General features: G+C 57.2%; 1 protein-coding gene across 2 annotated transcripts in view; it reads right to left on the bottom strand.

Moving 5' to 3' along the window:
• The window catches only part of H6PD (hexose-6-phosphate dehydrogenase/glucose 1-dehydrogenase), a 28,020-nt gene extending 11,635 nt beyond the window's left edge, over positions 1-16,385 (bottom strand). The window contains exons 1-4 of one of the 2 annotated variants that reach the window (XM_044237101.1): positions 16,046-16,385; positions 11,965-12,012; positions 7,826-8,462; positions 6,630-6,747 (exon numbers count right to left, since the gene is read on the bottom strand). In XM_044237101.1, coding sequence (XP_044093036.1) covers positions 6,630-6,747; positions 7,826-8,462; positions 11,965-12,012; positions 16,046-16,050 — 808 coding nt within the window. In that variant the 5' untranslated portion in view covers positions 16,051-16,385. The remainder of the gene's footprint in view (positions 1-6,629; positions 6,748-7,825; positions 8,463-11,964; positions 12,013-16,045) is intronic. The other variant, XM_044237102.1, reaches the window with a different exon arrangement.
• Positions 16,386-19,519: the final 3,134 nt, after the last annotated feature.

The following is a 19,519-nucleotide window of genomic DNA, read 5'->3' as shown; positions in this document are numbered from 1 at the left end:
AGTCTGAAAACGCAGCTGGTGTTTCCTGAGAGAAATTCAACGACCGTTTACATTCGAAATCTGCTGAATGTGCCGTGGTGACGGTATCGAGAAGGCCGCAGGCCACGAGGTCTAGAGATATCCTGGATTTCATGAAATCGCAAATGCCCACGATGGCAAAGGCATCACTGTTTTACGACGGCTAAGGAACAGACGGGCCGCTGGCCATGTCAACCACGGCGCCCCATCAGTGGTACATGCGACTTCAGAGATGGTCAAGTGTAAAAAAAAGAAGTGTCCTGGAATCAGTGAATTACAGGTTTAAAAGTATAAATGGGATATTTAAAGCTTCGAGAACAGATGAATTTTGGATAGAGGAACACAGCAGGATCCTTAAAAGCCCTGTATCTGTTTACTACTCATTAGCTTAGCAAACCCCTCAGTAGCCCTCTTCCTATTTTTATCCTCTCTCCATCCACGGGGAGAATGCACTTCGCAGGTTTGCCACCCGCTGGGTAAAAGAGAGCTTCCTTTACTCCTTAATTTCAAGCTTTGGGGAGGCGCCCGTGTTTAGCACAGCCTCCCATCCCTTCCTGGTTCCTTCCGCCTTTTCGCCTCGCCTCTGCCGGAGAGACAACCACAGGACAGGAAGTCAAGACAATGCCAACTGCTCTGGTTTATTCCCTAGTGACCACCAATTATTGTGGCTGATTTTTCCTGAAATGATCTATACGGACTCCTGCTAGCCTTTCCTAGACTGAAAGCTGAGGGTGAAAAACCCACTGACGGATGGACAAGGACAGAAAAGTCTCGACCACATCGGAAAAGTGGAAGCAAGCCCTCCAACAGCCCGGCTGCCCCACGGCACCGTCCAGCACCGTCCGACATCACAAGATCGCAACATTGCCAGCATGGGAGACCCGCTTTGCCCCACCGCTGTGCTGCCGCTCAAACCTTCGTGGGTTAGCATCCCATCGAAGGCAAGAGAAGCAGTGTCCCACCTGCTCAAAGACGACTCCCAAGGGGCGCCTGGCTGGCCCAGCTGGTAGAGCACACAACTCCTTATCTCAGGGTTATGAGTCTGAGCCCCACGTTGGATGTAGAGATTACTTAAAAATGGGAGCTTAGAGGGGCGCCTGGGTGGCTCAGTGGGTTAAAGACTCTGCCTTCGGCTCAGGTCATGATCCCAGGGTCCTGGAATCGAGCCCCGCATCGGGCTCTCTGCTCCGCGGGGAGCCTGCTTCCTCCTCTCTTTCTGCCTGCCCCTCTGCCTACTTGTGACCTCTGTCAAATAAACAAATAAAATCTTAAAAAAAAAATACGAGCTTGGAAAAAGTGGGGGGCCGCACTGGGCTCCCTGCTCAGTGGGGAATCTGCCTCTCTCTCTCTCCCACCCCCCTTCTTGTAGTCCCTCTCTTGCTGTCAAATAAATAAATAAAATCTTAAAAAAAAAAAAAAGAAGAAGAAGAAGAAGATTCCCACAAACCCACCAAACTGGCAAGGACAGGAAGGACAGGAGCACCCCATGCAGGCAAAGCTACAGGAAAACTAGACACAGACACACTGTTGCAGATGTTCTAGAAAACAGTCTAATAAGATGCAACACGAGCTACAAAGTCATTTCCACCGTGTAGCCCAGTAATTCCACTTCAGAAGCATACTCAAACGGAAAATATTTTTTTAATGCTCATAAATGTTCTAGAACAACAGTGGTTGAACAACTTTTTGAATACGTCAACTACTGAACTGTACACTTTAAGAGGGTACATTTTCTCTTTTTATTTTTAAGACTTTATTTATTTATTTGACAGATAAAGATCACAAGTAGGCAGAGAGAGAGAGAGGGAAAAACAAGCCCCCTACTGAGCAGAGAGCCCGATGCAGGGCTCGATCCCTGGACCCTGGGATCATGACCTGAGCCGAAGACAGAGGCTTTAACCCACTGAGCCACCCAGGCGCCCATAAAAGGGTACATTTTATGACACGTGAATTATATCCTAATTTTTTAGAAGCTTGCAATGTCCTATTTAAAATAACAAAAAGTGAAAACAGCCAAAACACCTCATAATGGGGCGATTCATTTTCTGTGACACAAACAGAAACACAGAGCTTATACACTGTACAGACTGTCAAAACATGGAAGTTTAAATACACATTCACATACATATATGAGACAGAGAGACGCTATCAGGTGAAGGACGACACAAAGGAGCATTAAAGACCAACGAGGGTCTATACATCAGCCAGCATGGGTCACAGTGAAGTCACGGGGAACCGTGAAGAACACTGCCACTCCCTCCCCTTGTCGGCTTGGAAGAACAGCATTCTCCTTTGTCAAGTATTTCCACGTATGTGATTTCATTTCATCCTTAAAACAACCCCAAGAGAGGTAACGGGGGTTACCGTCATCATACAGAGATGTGCTGCGGAACACACGCTTCAGAACCGGGACCAGAAACCCCCTCCCCATTGCCTCCATGCTGTGGAGATCTGGATCTTCCCAGGAAAACACAGAGTTAAGAACAACAAAACTGAAAGCTCGCTGTGATCCCTCCCAGGACCTTCGGGGTAACGAAGAATAAAAAGCAGGGAGGGCCGAGGAGAGAGCAGGTCTGCGGGTTGGCCGGGCTTCTCTCCAGTCAGGAGGCCTGGCAGCTCCCTGAGCTCAGCCTGAAGACAGCCCTGCAGGAGGGGACGCACCAGGCTGGACGGCGGGACAGCGGGCACGCAGCTGGGAGGACCCAGGCCGCCTTGGTCCCTGTGCGAGAGGCATGACGCAGCCACTCTGACCCTCAGAGGTCAGTACGCACCACGCTCCTTCCCCCCTGTGGGAACAGGGACCCTCTCAGGCAGGGACAGCCACACCATCCTCAGGAAGTCTCCCTCTGTCTTCCTGCCAAAAAAAAAAAAAAAAAAGCCGTCCACGCAGAGGAGAAAGTAGGGCAGCAAAGAGACGCAGAGACGCTCCGAGCACATCCCGGCAGGAAGGCCAACTGCCAAGGGCCTGGGCAGACCCTGTGGCCACAGGCACAATGGTCAGAAACTGGGGTTCTGAGGGGCCACAGACCTTGGATCACATTCCTGCGCCCCCAGAAGAGAGGGCAGCCCAGCCTGGACGGCTGTTCCTCGGGCCACTCGCAACGCAGCCCTCCTTCCCACGGGGCCCCCCGGTGGCCACAGGGAGGACCAGCAGGGGTCCTCTCCACCCCTCGGCAGCTGAGCGGCCCAGCCAAGGTCACTCCTGGTACAGCCCAGGGTGCTGCAGCTTCAGGACAGCCCAGCCCCCCAGGGTTTCTGTGGCTCTGAGAGCCGTGGTGCCCCACATGAGACGGAGAGGAGGGGGGACCCGGGACAGGGAAGGATGCTCTTCCCTTCCTTCCCCCCTTCCTGCTCTCTCCCTCCTGCTGTGCGGTGACAAGGCAGACAGGCCAGCTCCAGGCTGCGGCAGGGAAGGAAGAGCTGCTCACACAGCCCCAGAAGGGGGGGCAGCCAGCCTCACCGACTCGGATGTTTAGGGGGTGAGAGGAGGCCTCCAAACGACCTTGCCACTCGGAAGTCCCCTTTCCAGGGCCTGCAGAAGCTGGGAACCGGAGTCCTCCTGTTCCCAGGCCTGGCGTGTCACCAACAGCCGGGCCACCCTGGAGCCTCCCTGCCCAGGAGTCAGCAAGGGCTGCGCAGGCCCTGGGCAGGGGTGGGGAATCCGGAGAAGGGAGACGGCCACTGCACTCTGCCCTTCTGAAGCTTCACGTCAGAATACTGGGCTCTAAAGCCCGCCTCCGAAACTTCCAGACCACGCTCACTGTCACTGCAGCAGCTGGCCTGCTAAGCACACTGAACCGCAGCAAGGCATGGTGACCTCCAGCAGGAGCGCACCGAGCCGCAGCAAGGCATGGTGACCTCCAGCAGGAGCGCAGTCCTTCCTCTTGCCCTTCCCAGCCCCGACCCCAGCAGAAGGCCCAGCCCAGGCCCGGATATGCTGGTCACGGGGCTCCCTGGGCATGGGAGGTAGGTGCAGGGCCCACATCTCCTGCCCTCTCCCTCCAGCCTCAACTGAAGTCTGTCTGTAAGGGCCCCCGAGGGACGGGCTCCAAAGCAGGACCCAGAGGGGACAGCGAGGATTAGTGTTTAAGGCCCCAGAGCTGCACCAGGCCACTTTCCCAGCATGCAGAGTACGCTTGTCCTTCTGGGTCTCCAATGCTCAGGAATCAGGGAGAACACACAGTTGCCAGAGGCCCCACTTGCTATGGGGATGAGCAGAGTAGTGGGCAGTCAGCCCCCATGAACCTGGTCTGGGCCTGAGTATGCAACCTGCAGACAAACAGCCCAACCAAGGAGAGCCAACCCCCAGAACAGCTGCAGTCCCACGGGCCATCTTCGACAAGCACAAGCAGCTGAAGCAGCCCGCTGACCGCCCCCTTACTGGTCCCAAGCCCCTCCGGGGCTAGTGGGTCCCCTGCTGCCTGCTTGCTCTGGGTCTCTCTGTGCCTCTGGGCTGAAGGCACAAGGCCCACCGAGTGAAAAAGCCTTGTGCTCTGGGGCATGGCAGCAGGGAGACCTTCTCCTCAGAACCCACACCCTTCAGGCAGCTGGGCCTCTGCCTGGGTCCCACCCGGCAGTCTGGAAGGCAGAGCCACTATCCCCTCCCTCCTGGAGCACCGCTGTGCGCTGCTCTCCAAACCGGAGATTCTCCCTGCCTCGGGCCAGGCCTTGGCAAACAGACCTGCCCAGGCCTCTGTCTGCCTTTCGGTCTTGCTTTCTCCTTTCCTTTTTCCAAAATCCCAAAGTACCTTTGCTGGGATGAGCCGGCGTGCAGTTTGCCTGGCCCCTGGCTCTGCAGGGTTCCCGCAAAAAAACAAAACAAAACAAAACCCAAACCTACAAATGATGTGAGAAACCAAAAGGGAAAAGAAAGGGGCGAGAGGGTTGGAAGGAATAAGGGGCAACAGCACAACTGGTAACCCAGACACCACAGCCCCTCCCCAGCCCAGGTGGGCCCAGGAAGGACTTGCCAGAAACGGGGGCGGGGACCCAGTGTCCCAGCCCTGCCGGTGGCTGAGACAAGTCCAGGCAGGAACCGGTGCTGGCCTACAGAAGGGGTGACAACGGCACCTTCCCAGCCTGCCCCAGGCTCTCAGCCCCGGGTCTGAAGCTCCTCCCTCTGCAGATAAAGCAAGAACGATGCCCCGCACTCGCCCCAACAAGGACAGGCACAAGGAGGCTCAGCCTGAGCCCTGCTGAGGACAGGAGGGAAAGCTGGGAGGGTCGAGGCGGTTTCCTGAGACTCACAAAGGCTCAGCGCAGTGGAGAAAGGGCCTCTGCTCCGGTACGGGCTCCCACCGGAGAAACCAAGCTCCTCTCGAAGACAAGCGATGCCCTCAGAGCCGTGGCTCCCGGGCCCCAGGCCCCCAGCCCTCCCACTGCCTGCCTGTGGGGTTCATTTTAGAGTCTCTCCCAAGCGACCCTCCCCCCAGTGAACCTGCGCAGTGGCGGGGGCAGAGCCGGGCCTCATACCCTCCGCACGGCCACCTTCCTCACACAGAGCCTCTAGCACGGGACACACTTGAAGGAAGGGAAGCTGGAGAGAGTAACCGAGGGAAGGAGAAAGAAGAGGAAAAGGCAAATAGAAGGACACAGACCTCCCGGATCCCCCAACCTGGGCCTGGGTGGGTCAGCGGCCTCGGACCCTCCAGCTCCGGCTGCAGAGAGCAGTCCATGGGACAAACGGGAGGCAGCGGTGCCCAACCTGGGGGCCAGAGCCAGACCGTGCCCTGAGGGCCCGGCCCACCACCTCCTGCCCCGTGACCTCGGGCATGTCCCCAAACCGCACCTGTAGGCGGAGGCTAATGAGAACCCACCTCATTCGGCCCCTGGGGGGACTGACACAAGAATAATTAGCTTTTACAGTCTTGGGTAAGAACAGATGCTTTGAACGTAACAACACGCTCCCAGCAGGTGGAGAACTCCCCGAAGGCCAGAGCTCCGGGCACCCTCGGGAGCCATAGCCGTGTCCACACCGCCTCACCGAGCAGGGAAGCGACATGTGCCGGGGTCACCTAGCAGAGAGAGGCCCCAGGCCCCAGGCCAGTGCCGCTCATTCCCTTGGTGTTTGCTCGGCCGTCTGACGAGTGTGCCAGGGGCCAGAAAGGAGGGGCCTGCGCCCAGGGTCTGCAAAGACGCACACGGGCCCGGAGAAAACCCAGAAAAGCCTGGAGGACAGAGAAGGGAGGCACGTGGCCATCGGAGAGCCTGATGGGAGCCGACCTCGTGGAGAAGGCCCCTGAGCAAAGCTCCCCAAGAGAGCGGCAGCCGAGCTGGAACCGGCAAACAGGAGGGAGGGGAGCAAAGGAGCAGGTGAGGAGAAGCATGGAGACAGCTGGCGCCACTGCATAATCTCAGAGTCCGAGGGGCCCTCATGCCGCCCAGAGGGTCTGTACCGTGTCCACGTGAAACTCAGGTATGTGCTCCCGGAGGGCAGCGAGGACCACGAGGGCTTCACCTGCAGGCGCCCCAGGGCTTAGCCCAGTCCAGAGCTGAGACCACACGCCAGGCAAAACCTCCCTCCCAGAAGCACCGGCCATGGGAGCCTTCAGCCCACCACCTCATCAGGCACAGGGCCGGTGGAGGCCACGGAGCGGGGGACCCTCACGTACCTTCTGCGTCCACCGTCTCCTTCATGATGATCTCCACCCGCTCCACGTGGTGCCGGTTCCAGAGGCCGTCCAAGGCCTTGCGATTCTGGTCTCGGAAAGGCAGGATCTGAGCCACGGCCTGCCAGGGAAGGAGACTGGTTATGCCATCGGTTCTCAGGGTGAAGAACGAATCCTGACTCCAAGGAAGGGCCCCAACTCCTCTACGCCCCGCTCCCAGACGCTCTCAGGAGCCCTCGTCCCTGGGCCTCAGGACATCCTCGCTTCATGCAGACTCCAAGAACTGTTAAGTGACCTCCACAGGGTCAGCAGCATTTTATTTTGCAAGGAAAAGCAAATTTAAGATTACTTACCTTCTATCACCATCAACTTCTCATAAAAGAAAGCTACTTTAACGCCAAAAAAGGAGCAAGAAAAACTTTGGACTGGATGCGTTCAGGAAGTGCGCTTTTCTCGCTTTCCCAGAAGCGAGGGGGAAAAGCTCTCCAGGCCAGACCCTGGTCTGAGGCGCACTCTTCGGGAACGCTGCAGCCGCAGACAGGGCTGGCCAGATGGCGACGCCTCTGTCCTGGGGGACTGGGAGGTGTCCCCCCACGTGCCCGCGGGCCCACCAGCCTGGTCGGTACTGAGGAGGACTGCGCTGTGCGCTCTCTGCTGCGGTTTCTAGGAAGAGACGCTCCAGTGGCACCTGGAGGGCAGGGCAGGCTCGGAGCGAAGTGGCCACGCGGCCCCCCTCACCCGAGAGCTCAGCCCCAGGCTCCGCCACGGAACCGTAGGGTCCCTGCTCACTGGAAGATCTCGTTGCCAGCCTTCTGGCTCAAAACAGAACTCAGGGGGACAGAGACACTAAGAAAAGGCAGATGGGTATGGAATAAGTTCATTCTAATTCCCACCCCACGACCCACAGGAAGCCAGGCAGACACCTGTGCAGGGGCCACAGGGCAAGGAGAAACAAAGCGCTGGCTACGCGGACGAGGGCTACGCGGACGAGGGCCACGCGGACGAGGGCCACGCATCCTGGCCTGGCTGCTCGGCTCTTCCTTCAGCCTCCCGCCACCTGCCCACCTGCGGGACAGCCACGGGAGCTCCGATTTCACAAGGGCTCCGGGCCTCATCCCACAAGCAGCAGCGTGGCTGTGTCAGTGGGTCTCCCATGCCCAGCTCGCGCCGTCCCTGGCACGCTCCCCGCTGAAGCTCACCTGCTTGCCCAGGTAATGGTCCACCCGGTACATCTCCTCCTCTTGGAAAAAGCTCCTAAGTTCCGTGGCCAGCTGCTGGGCTGAGAGGCGGTCGTGGCCAAAGGGCTTCTCCAGGACAACCCGCAGCCAGGCGCCGGGGCCTGGGCGGCAGCTGCTGTTGATGCTGCGGGCAATGTCCGCATAGGCAAAGGGCGGCACCGAGAAGTAGAAAATCCTGCCAGCCTCCCGGAGGCCTTCGTGTTGGAGCTGTGCCTCGATGTCCTTGCTCAGGGCCATATAGTCCTCGCTCGTCCTCAGGCGGCGGTACTGGCTCCGCTGCTGGAACCGGCCCCTGAGTTCGGCACAGCGCTCGGGTGCCACGTCCTCAGGACAGGAGAGGGACTCCAGGACCTTGGCAACGAACTCCTGGCCCTGCTTGGTGGATGTCAGAGCAGCCCCGTGGAAGCTGAAACTGTAGCCCTTCCCCACCTCATCCAGGTACAGCTGGAACAGTCCCTGCCATAAGTATTTCTTGGCCAGGTCTCCAGTCGCTCCCAGCAGGATTACGGAGACATGTCCCTGGAGATCCTGGGCCTGCAGGCCGGCCAGAAGGACCATGCACACTGCCACTGCGAGCATCTTCCAACAGCCAGGCCGCCTGGGCAGAGGTAAGACACACAGGGAACAAGGAAGGATCAGACATGGGTCAGGTGGCTGGGATCTGGAGGTAAACACATTTCTAGGTCATCGAACATTTCCTGCCTGGCAAAAAACCACCACGTGTTTTCTCAGAAAATGTTATAATCCCACAGCCTGCCCCTCCCTCTGCAGCAGCCTGGCTTCTGTGCCAGGAAGCTGGTGGGTAGGGAGCCTACCCTGTAAACAGGGACTATGCCTGCGAAGGTGGTAGGCTCCCTGCTAGAGATGGGCCACGGTGTGCGGGAAGCACCAGAGAGGCCCTCAGGGCAGCCAAGGGATTGGAGCTGTCCACTCTCCGACCACGGCCAGGCTCGTCTGTGAGCACAGGGCGCCAGGACCACTGGGGCACGTCAGGAATAGGGAGCAGGCCTTCAGGCGAGACGGGCCAGAACTACGGGAAGCTACGATCACCCCCTCTCACTCCTCCCTTTGTTTTCCCCACATTCTCTGGGCTCCATGCACAAAATGATTATCAGTCACTGCTACAGTGCAGTGATAAAAAACAAAGACACTGGGGGCACCTGGGTGGCTCAGTCGGATAAACTCGGGTCTTGATCTCAGGGTCGTGAGCTCAGGCCCAACACTGGGCTCCACACTCGGCATGAATTTAATTAAAATAAAACACTAAACCAAAAACATAATCTCTGGAACCAGCTGAGGTCGAATCCCAGCTCAACGCCTTACTGTTGGACTTTGAACAAGTACTCCGTGCCTCAGTTTCCTCATCTGCAGTGGGGGTAACAGTGACCTACGCCACACGGTTATTACAAGGACAAATGAGCTGATATTTACAAATGCTCAGGACACTGCCTAGGACCCAGGAAGCACTCGAGAGGCAGCGGCTGTCACGGTGGTCGGCCAGTGACAGCAGCAGCGCTCAGCTCCGTCCTTGTGCACAGAAGAGCTCGCTGCATCCGGAAGAAAGCCCTGGAAAAGGACCAGCAGCATGGATTCCATGACAGTTTTCCTTCCGCGGACGGCGAAGCCGATGCCTGGGTGGTGAAGGGGCCCGGGCGAGGAAGGGGCAGCAGGACAGGCACTGGGCTCTCTGTCCCCTGAGCTGCCACCCAGCAAATGCCTGTCGCAGCCTCCCTGAGGGGGGCCTCCCCTGGGCTGGTTTCCAGCCTCGCTTACAGCAGCTGACACACAGGAAAGGCCAGAGGCCTCGGACCTGCCACAAAGTCACCAGTGAATTTGCTTTCCGTTGCCTTCTGCTCTGACCAAGGCTGTGGGGCTTAACGTGCCCCATTCCTACTCCTCAGCTCCCCTGTTCGTTTCCCAGCAAGGCCAGTGCTTTGGCGTAAAGGGAGAAGTGGTGACGGGGAAAGTCATGGTGGCCAGCGACTCGGCTCTCCAAAATCACCGGATAGGGGGCGCCGGAGCGGGGATGGAGGACTCAAGATCACAGACAGCAGGCATTCCCAGATGAAGGACTAGCCCAACCCTCGACCCAGAGGCTCTAATCTGTTGTTCAGGTAGGGAAACTGAGGTTTAAAGAGACACCTGGCCAGCCTGCCTTCCTGCACGCCTATGCTGTCCTCCATCTTGAGGGACCGGAGATGCCCTGACAGCAGCACCCCGCAGCCCACCTTCCCCTCTGCCTCCTCATCTCTGGGTCAGTGGCCGAACCAAGGGGAGGGGGGGCCACAGCAGTGTCCGCACACCGGACATGTCCACCCTCGGGGCTCTAAGCGGAGGCTCCTGGGACCAGCTGAGCGGCCTCCCGGGCCTCACCTTCCACTCTCCCCCACCTGCACGCTCACTCCCAAATCAGATAGGCCGTGGGACCATTCTACTTTCTTCTCCCGCTTCCCAATCCCTGTCCTTGGCCCTTCATGCGTTTCTTTCTGAACTGGCAATCGCCCCGTCCAGAGGGAAGAAAAAGCTGCAAGGTCAGTGCAGGAAAGAGGCGGCGAGAAATCCGAAGCCCGGAGAAGAGCCCGGGGAAGGAGGAGCCTCCAGCTGGCAGGCGGCGGCTCAGGGCTCCTGATCCGGCACCGGCAGCCAGGACCCTGGACGCGCCAGGGACAAGAGGCGGAGCTCGGGAACCTCAGAGAGCCCGGACAGGCAGGTGAGGGAGCCCCAGGGGCCAGGACCTCTACTCCCACCCCAGAAGACTGCCGAACTGGCATGTCCCAAAGCCGGAGCCCCGAGTCACTGTGCCCAGAAGTTTCCGCAGTCCAGTGCAGGAATGCGGCATTTCGGGCCGAGGACCAGGCTCAAGACCACCTCCTCTGAGCTATGGGATCTACTTAAGTCACCTGCTCAGTCTGGGCCCTCATTCCCTAACTACAGAACAGGGCCAATACCACCAAACTAAATGGGGGGTTGGAAGGATGAGCTGAGGTGACACAGGTGACAAACCCCTATGTTGACTACCTGAGCTAAATGGAAGGCCCCTCATGGCTCCTAAGGTGGGGGGGGGGGGACACAGGGCCACTAGTGTCAGAAGAACCCACGCACGGCCCCCGTCTCAGGGGCTGCAGAAGGCAGCGTGGAGGGACAGACTGGCATTCCCGTCCCACTGCTCAGCCCCATCCCAATGCCCGGCCCTGAGAAGGGGCGGCCAGCGACGGGTACAGCTGTCCTCCCTGCTGCCCCCACAGGGACATAAACAGGCTCAGAGGAGCCGCCCACCCAAGTCAAGATCAGGGTCCCAGCCTGGGAGCAGGGGAGAGGCCACAGGGAAGGCAGATGGTTCTGACCCCCGCGCTGCTCTTGCCTCTGCTGTGCCACAAGGTTCTCGAAGGTCCTTCTGCGGCCCTGCCTCCCGCCTCCTGCTCCAGGAGAACAGGCCTGGGGACACCTCCTAACGTTACACACTCGAAGTGAGCCCGGAAGCATGGATGTGGCGTTCTAACAGCCGGGACTGCCCGGAGCGGTTTCTATTTTTAATTAACAAGTCAGTAAGAAAACCGCTGCTGGAAGAGCTCCCGCCCGGAAGGACCGCGGGCCCAGCCCAGGCCGCCGCTCCTCGTCTACGACAGGAAGACACTTGGCTGGAGGACCGCCACCTGGCTGCCCCCAGATCCCGAGCTCTCCACGGAGAGGAGACAAGCCCCTTCCTATCAGGGAGACGCCGGCTCCGCCTGTCCACGCCTGTCCACGGGGCGGTCAGGGGCTGAGACCTCAGCCCCGCGGCAGGGCCAGGGAAAGAGCACTCGGCGGGGAGCAAGGAGCGGCTGACTTGTGTCATTCGGAAGTTCAGACAAACCTCTCTGAAGCTTTACCTTCAGGGAGGATGCAGTTTCACTTACAACGATTGTTACTCAAGGTCCTTGCCGGAAACACTGCACCAGGAAGCGCAGGCACGCGGCTGTGGGGCCGGAGGAAGACCTCCTTTGGACAGGCTCCTCTTAGCAGCAGGCCTGACTGCAGCCACAGTCGGGGGGCACATTCCAGGCGCCCCCCCCACCCCAGCCCAGCCACAGGGGCTCCCATCAGGCATCTGGTAGACTCACCTTTTAAAGTACAGCTCGGCCAACATTCCCAGAGCTGTGAGCGCTGACCTGGCCAGACAGAGGGTTTGGATTAGAACCAGGGTTCCCGCCTTTGTTTCTGGGGAGCACCCCCACAGCCGTGCCTGACCCGTCTGAGCACGGACACAGCGTGTGCTGGCGCTCCCAGGGCAGGGTGGTTTCCGGTGAACCACGGGAGGAAACAGCTCTGGTCCTCTATTCCCAGCAGACAAGGGGCGGGAGAAAGGAGCGAGGAGGTAAAGGTCGGTGGCTGCTGCAGCCCTGTTTTCTTTCCCAACGCCACACTGACACCTTTGACCTCTACCTTGTTTGCCAAGCAGGAAGGAGGGACGTTTTCTCCAAATCACAGCCTGGGAGTTTGGAATTTTTGAAAGAATGCGTGGGAGTAAAACAAGACTTCAAACTGAAGATCATTTCTAACCAAAGTGGGTGAGGGGACACAGGCCTAGTCCCCTCTCTGATCACTGACTCCAGGGTTTTTCCTGTGTTCTCCTTGTTCGGGCCCATCGGCACCAAACACAGTCACGTTTGGTGCAAGTCAAGCCCTTCAGCTGCTGCAGACCTGTAACCCTGTAACCCTTCCCTACTTGTCCCCCTTGGGACGAGACAAGAGCTATAAGACCAGGCTCTGGGACCCTTTTCCCTCCCTGATCTCAGAGAAGCCTTCACCTATCACCTCTTTCGTTGTCTTGGGTTCCCGTGACCCGAGGGGTGTGTTCAAGCCACCCTGCACTGGGACACAAGATTCAGCTGCTGCATTTTCAGGAATTTTTCAAGCCAGGTGTTAAATACAGCCATTATTAAAAACCAAATCATGCAAACTTATAAGCAAATAAACTGTATTAAAAACAAAAGTAATAAATACTTATTACTGCTCATCGTTTCCTAATGATTTGAGTGCTTTTTCCTCTCCACCTGTGCTCCTGACATCATTGGCAGCTATGGTATCTGTAAGGTGAAGATATTCCATACTGGGAGGCTTGCCGTGGCCAGCGCAAGAATATTGCACCACAGATATTGGCAAATGCTGTAAATCGGGCTCCTTCCCCATCACCAACCCCCGCCCCCGCTGAGTCGTTACACATTTACCAGCACCACAACACCAGGCCTTCATCTCCATTCTGGGCTTTCTCCCCCTCAACTCCAGGCTCACACCATCAGCCGGGACTCCGACACCAACAGCTGCGTGCCTACAAGACTTAATTCTGTTCAAAACTGAACAGACTTCTCCCCCAGCCTGCTCCAAATGCAAATTTCCCCAGCCTCGGTAAATGACAACTCTATCCTTCCAGGTGCTGAGGGTAGAAACTTGGTGGGGGGAGGGGGGTGTCGTGGGATCTGTTAGCACATCCTATAATTTCTGTCACCAAAATTTACCCAGAACACAACTACTCACCACCTTCCGCCACCGCACTCTGCTCCCAGCCACCATCACCTCTGTCTGGATTACTGTAGAACCATCTAATTGGCCTTCCGTTTCTGTCCTTCCCAGAACATGACATTCAGTGGCCTCTTCAGTGCCTTCCACCTATCACCTCCTTGCTCTCCTCTGCCCCTTGCCCCTCTCTAGGCTCCAGCTTCCCATCTTCCTGCCTCAGGGCCTTTGTACTTGCTGTTCGCTCTCCCTGACCTACTCTTCCCTGCCGATGTCCACACGCTTCACTCCCTCACTGACTTGAATTCTTCGTTGAAATGTCACCTTCTCCGTGAGGCTTTCTCAGCCGACTCCGGAAAACGGCAAACCTCCCAGCCCCCTCCCGCTCCCTGCTTTCTCTCCGCAGTACGTATCGGTCTCTAATACACTGACTGTGGAAAGTGTATTTGTTTGGTTTATTCTCCGCTGCCCCTTCCCTCAAGAATGTAAGTGCCAACAAGGGCAGGGGGTTTTGTGTTTATCTTCAGTATCCAAAACGGGGCCCGGCACACACAGAGGTTACACTCTGAGGATGTGCTGAATGAACCAATATTATCCCATCAGTAGAAGGTTCCTGCCACCCGTGTAGGAGCCATTTGCATCTAAACGATGGCACGAAGGAAAACGTGTCTACAGCTGACCTCAAGCACTGTGACAGGGCACCCAGGCACAGCAGCTTCCTAACTCTACCAACACTGTTACTAGTAAGAGAAACATTTACAGAGCATTTCTCTATACGCTGGATATGAGAGCTACACATCCACCACTGGAGTTAAATTCTTGCCACAACCTATGAGGTAGGTATCATTATTATGCCTATCTTAGAACGGAGTACAGAGGAAACCGAAGTGCACCAGGGGAAAGTAACTGTCGGCAGGGCAGGCAGCTCAGAGGTGATGGGATGTGAACACAGGCCGTCTGGCCTCAGCACAGACCTCCCGCCTAGCAGGAAAACCCGGGACCACAAGCCCCAGCGGTGAAATTTAAAACACTGTATTGGCGTGGACACTGATTCGGCTCCAACAGGGGTGTACAGAGTCTATATTTCTCTCACGTGTTGCAACCACAGAGTAGGAAAACAAGTGGGTAAGTAGCAGAAAATGGGCAATCCCTATAAAGCACGTGGCACAATGCTTGGCATGCGGTAAGCTCCCCAGAAATGTTAGCTTCTGTTATGATTAAACCAACAACAGCATGGGTAAAGGTACTTTTCTTGCTAGCTTCTTGGAACGGCTACAAGATGAAGTGAGCAGCCCACAACAGAAAAAATATGCCAAGGAACAGCTCAACAACAACTTCATGACCTCCCAGTCATACTGACAAAAAAATCAAAGACACACTATGTTAAAATGGTTCAAAATCCCCACTCCAGCCCTCAAAGGATTTATTTATAATCTGGCCGTAAGAATAGGAGTGTAAACCCCTTCACTCTGTAGCCACAGGCCTTTCACCAACGACCCCAGGACCTCTTCTCCAGCTGTGAAATGGGGATCCATCCACCTCATTTCAACATTGGGCCAAAAAAGCTCAGATCATGGCTGTGAAAAATACTTTAGGGGGCAATGATGTTAAGAGTTCTCCCAGACAGAGAGCCACCTGGCTCCCAACTCAGGGAAAACAAAAAGCAAAAACCAGACTTCCTGCTCTGCCCCTAAGTCAGGGTCTGGCAGAATCCACAAGGAAATCTGGCATCCGACCTGACATCTTACCTTGTTCAAATTCCACCAAAAAAGTGAGAAGTGGCTAGGCCACTGATGACCACAGGTGCCTTTTGGCTTCCCTTTTAGATGACCTAAGACCATCTGACTGTAAAAGTAACTTAGTGAACTCCAGTCTTTGGATAAAAATAACTTGAATGTTTGCCTAGAGTGGTTATTGGTTGGGCGGTCATGGACCTCAAAGAAAAGTTACACAAAGTCCTCTCGGAAAAATGAGCTCTGTTCGTGCCAAACAGGGAGCATTTTCATCTCAGGTGCTCCCAAAACTTCCCAAAAGATTAGCCTCATAGGCTCAAAAAGTCTGCCCACCATCCATCACCGCAAAGAATGTAGAAAATAATTTAAAATATGCCCACTCTACACCCGTCTCCCCCAGTCCGCTCCCTTTCGTGAGCCACGGCCCCGTTGGGAGGACAGGGGGTTGGGTGGGCAAAGAATTTAGGTTTATGATCTTTCCAGAAGTTCTCACTTCCGACTACATTCGAGTTTAAGCGAGCTGGTTTTCAGAGATGCAGATAGGTTCACTTCTGGGAAACTATTCACTGGATGGGGTCTTGCCCACGCTGACTGAAACCTGAGGACTAATGCCCAAGATTAAGCGGATCCCAGGGGAAAAAGCACCGGAGTTCCTCCTCTGGTCGAGCTGCTTTCCAGAAAGCCTAGGGACCTGGCTGCCCCCTGCAGCCAAGGGGTCTGCACGGGGGGAAGTGAAGGATTTATTTTGAGGGCGCGGGGCTGGGAAGGAACTCGGGCGGACGCGAGACGCTTCCCAGCCAGAAGCCCGAGGAGCTCCCGCCGCGCGCGCCCAGCCTCCTGGGCCAGGGGGCCCACCGACCTCGGGCTCGGCCCCGCGCGAGCGCGCAGCCGCCGGCCGCCACCGGCGACGCCCGCGGCCGAAGGAGCCAGAGACCCAGCGGGGGAGGCAGCTTACTTCATCTCGCCCGTCACTGCCGGCCGCTTCTCCGGGAAACGTGGGCGGCGGCGGCGCTGGGCGCGGGGCTCGGCGGGCCGGGCTCGGGCCAGGCCCGGGCCCCGCGCATCTTCTTCCGCAAGCGCCGCCCGCCCCGACAGGTGCGCGTCACGCGGCCCCGCGTCGGACGCGCGCTCGGGTTTCGCCGAGGGGAGCCCGGGAGGAGGGGCGACGGGCGCGGAGGGCGCGGGACCGAGTCCGTCCGGCCGCCCCTTCCCTGCCGCACCCGAGCCGCGTCGGGCCGGGCAGCGCGTGGGGCCCGGTGGGCCTGGGCCCCAGACCCCGGTGGCCTCGCGCGCGCGCGCGCAATGGGGCGGCTCAGGAGCGCGCGCGCAGTCGGGTCCCGGGAGAGGGGCAAGGGGCGGAGGCGCAGGCGAAACCACGCCCCCCACCTCAGGGTCGCGGGAGCGGGGTGGGGGAGGCGGGGCCTCCCGAAGGATTTCTTGGTTGGCGTGGATAGGGCGGGACTTCAGAGCCACGTGGGCGGGCAAGCGGGCCTCCTGCTCTCCGGCCTCCTGCCCTCCCCGCCCCCGCGCGCTGGGTTCCGCTGTGCATCGGAGATACTCCAGCCGCCGGGGTAGTGGTGGTATCGTGGAGGGAGCCGGGAGGTCGGGTGGCTGGGTCCTCCCTGGGACCTGTCGTGAGCTCTGGACCAGGTTACCCGACCTCCTCTGGCCTTGCCTTTTTCCATCGGCAGAGTAGCTGGGCTCGTCCCACCTCTGACGCACCGAAGTGGTGATTCGGGGGTCGCAGAGCACGCTAGGGCCATCTCTGCTTACACCCATGTGACCTGAAGACCCAAACCTGTACAGTGGGGGCAGTGGGACAGTTTGCCTCAGCGGGGACCCGGCCTGGGACAAGTACTCAGTAAATGGGCGCTTGCACCTGGGTGGCCTTATTTGCAAGAGAGTAAAAGGGACTCGGCCTTCTCTGCAGGGTGGTGGCGGGGTGTGTACGTGAGATGACATGGTCAGCGGCGTCTTTCAGCACACAGTGGACAGTACGCCAGTGCTCTACCCCTGTCCTCACCACGGTCGTGCAGTATCTGACCCTCACCTCGCAGCCACCTCGTGCCTGCTTTTCTTCCAACCCCAAAGAGCTATCAGCGCCCCTCGTGGCGCCCCGCCATGAGCGAGGCAGCTCCTCCTTCCCGAGTGAAGATCCTGAGTGACCTCGGGTTAATGAAGGAAGGGCCACCCAGGACCGCTTCCTGGATGTAGACCACCTCACCCCCACCCCTCATCCCTACTCCTGGAGCATCTTCTTTCTGTCCCTCCTCCAGACCCACCTTCCTCCCAACACCGGGACAGGAGAATGCAGGGTCACCTCTGCTGAAGGGTGCAGACCACCCAGGAGGGGGATTCTGACCGGAGAAGAAAAGCCTGTAGCAGCTTTTTAGTTCAGTAAGGTTCCTTTAGAGATAGAGCATCGAGAACTAGCTGAGGGAACTTGGCAGTGGCCAGCAAAGCTGAGCGGGGCCAACAGGCATGATTACCACACAGGATATTGGGCAAGAGGGTTCCAGGAAGGCCGGGAGGCTGAAGGGGGTGGGGCCCCACTGCAACCAAGGCCAGGGGGTCATCTGGGGGCCTGTAGGGAGCTGCCAGGCCTCAGGAAGAATTAAGGCCATCCTGGGTGGGACCCGGGTGGAGGGTCAAGGAGCCAGGTACCCACTGGGCTAGAAGGAGGCAAGAGGGTCTGGGGCAGGGCGGGCCAAACAAGTCTGGATAATGCTGGGACTCGTGGCCAAGAGCCCTTCCCATGTTCTGTAACCCTGTGTGCGCCATACCTCACACAGCGGTGTAAACTGAGCCCAAGGGAGGTACAGTTGGGAGAAGGCAGGTGCCCAAAACTGAGTTGAGCCCAGGGGATGTTTCCCAGGTCCCTAATACGACCATCAGAAGGGTGATTTGTGGGTTCCTTGAGGGCATTTTTTTTTTAAAAATCCCATGGGGGCAACTGGGTGGCTCAGTCGGTTAAGCATCAGCCTTCAACTCAGGTCATAATCTTCCCAGGGTCCTGGGATCAAGCCCCACATTGGGCTTCCTGCTCAGTGGGGAGCCTGCTTTTCCCTCTCCTACTCTCCCTACTTGTGCTCACTCTCTCTCTCTCTCTGTGTCAAATAAATAAAATCTTAAATAAAGAAAATATCCCATAACCAAGTCAAAAATTTTTTAATTAATTTTTTTAAAGACTTCATTTATTTATTTGACAGGGAGAGAGAGATCGCGAGAGAAGGAACACAAGCAAGGGGAGTGGGAAAGGGAGGAAGCAGGATCCACTGAACAGGGAGCCCCATGCGGGGCTCAACCCCAGGACCCCGAGGTCATGACCTGAACCGAAGGCAGATGTTTAACTGACTGAGCCACCCAGACACCCCTCAAGTCCTCTTTTTTTTTTTTAAGATTTATTTATTTATTTATTTATTTGACAGAAATCACAAGTAGGCAGAGAGGCCGGCAGAGAGAGAGGAGGAAGCAGGCTCCCCGCGGAGCAGAGAACCAGATGCGGAGCTCGATACCAGGACCCTGAAATCATGACCTGAGCCGAAGGCAGAGGCTTTAACCCACTGAGCCACCCAGGCGCCCCCCTCAAGTCCTTTTTAAAAGGATTTATTAATTTATCTTAGAGAAAGACCACAGGCACCTGCAAGCAGTGGGAGAGGGAGAGAGAATCCTGAAGCAGACTCCCGGCTGAGCCTAGACCACCCCCCGCCACACACACAGGGGGCTTGATTCAGGCATTCCAAGGTCATGACCCGAGCTGAAAGCAGGAGTCGTCCACTTAACCGACTGAGCCACCCGGGTGCCCCAGTTATAAGCAGCTTATTAAGAAAATGCGTGCGCCCACTTAGGTGTCGGGGGAGCGGGGTCTGAAGACTGTCGTGAAATGAACCTCGGATGTTCATTCCTGTGCTGGTCCTTCCACTCCCACACAGGGATCTTGTGATGTTTTCATTTCTCTACCCTCCTCCCTCACTTTCAAAGTCCTTATCTCAGGCTCATCCTGACTCTTTAACCTTCTAGTCTGATCTGGACCATTGCTTCGCTTTCTTTCCATCATGCAAACAATTTGGTCTCATTCAGGTGCAAGAATTTTGCCTCCCCCCAAACGCACAAACCTAAAACCTTGTCCATTTGGGCCTCTGGCATTTGCCTCCCTGAAGCTTTTCTCATTTCTGTGCTCCCGGCAGCTACAAGACACTCTAGGCTACATCACGGGGGTCCAGCTGAGCCCCAAGCACCCTAGAGGGAGCCAGAAGAAAGGAGCAAAGCCCCCTGGGGCCTCCCACAACCCAGACCGCGTCGGTGGCTTCCCACCTCTCCAGCAGCACCCTCCGGCTCTGTTCGTGAAGCTGATTTTTTCCTCTTCCTAAACTGGGGAGTAGGCAGAAGTCAGGGTTAACTCAGCCTGCTTCTCAGGCATGGAAAGTGA

Source organism: Neovison vison, chromosome 2 (genome assembly GCF_020171115.1).
Source record: "Neovison vison isolate M4711 chromosome 2, ASM_NN_V1, whole genome shotgun sequence".
In the NCBI taxonomy this organism is placed as follows: Eukaryota; Metazoa; Chordata; class Mammalia; order Carnivora; family Mustelidae; genus Neogale; species Neogale vison.
The sequence above is the reverse complement of the archived record's forward strand: the minus strand, read 5'-3'. Positions and strand labels throughout refer to the sequence as shown.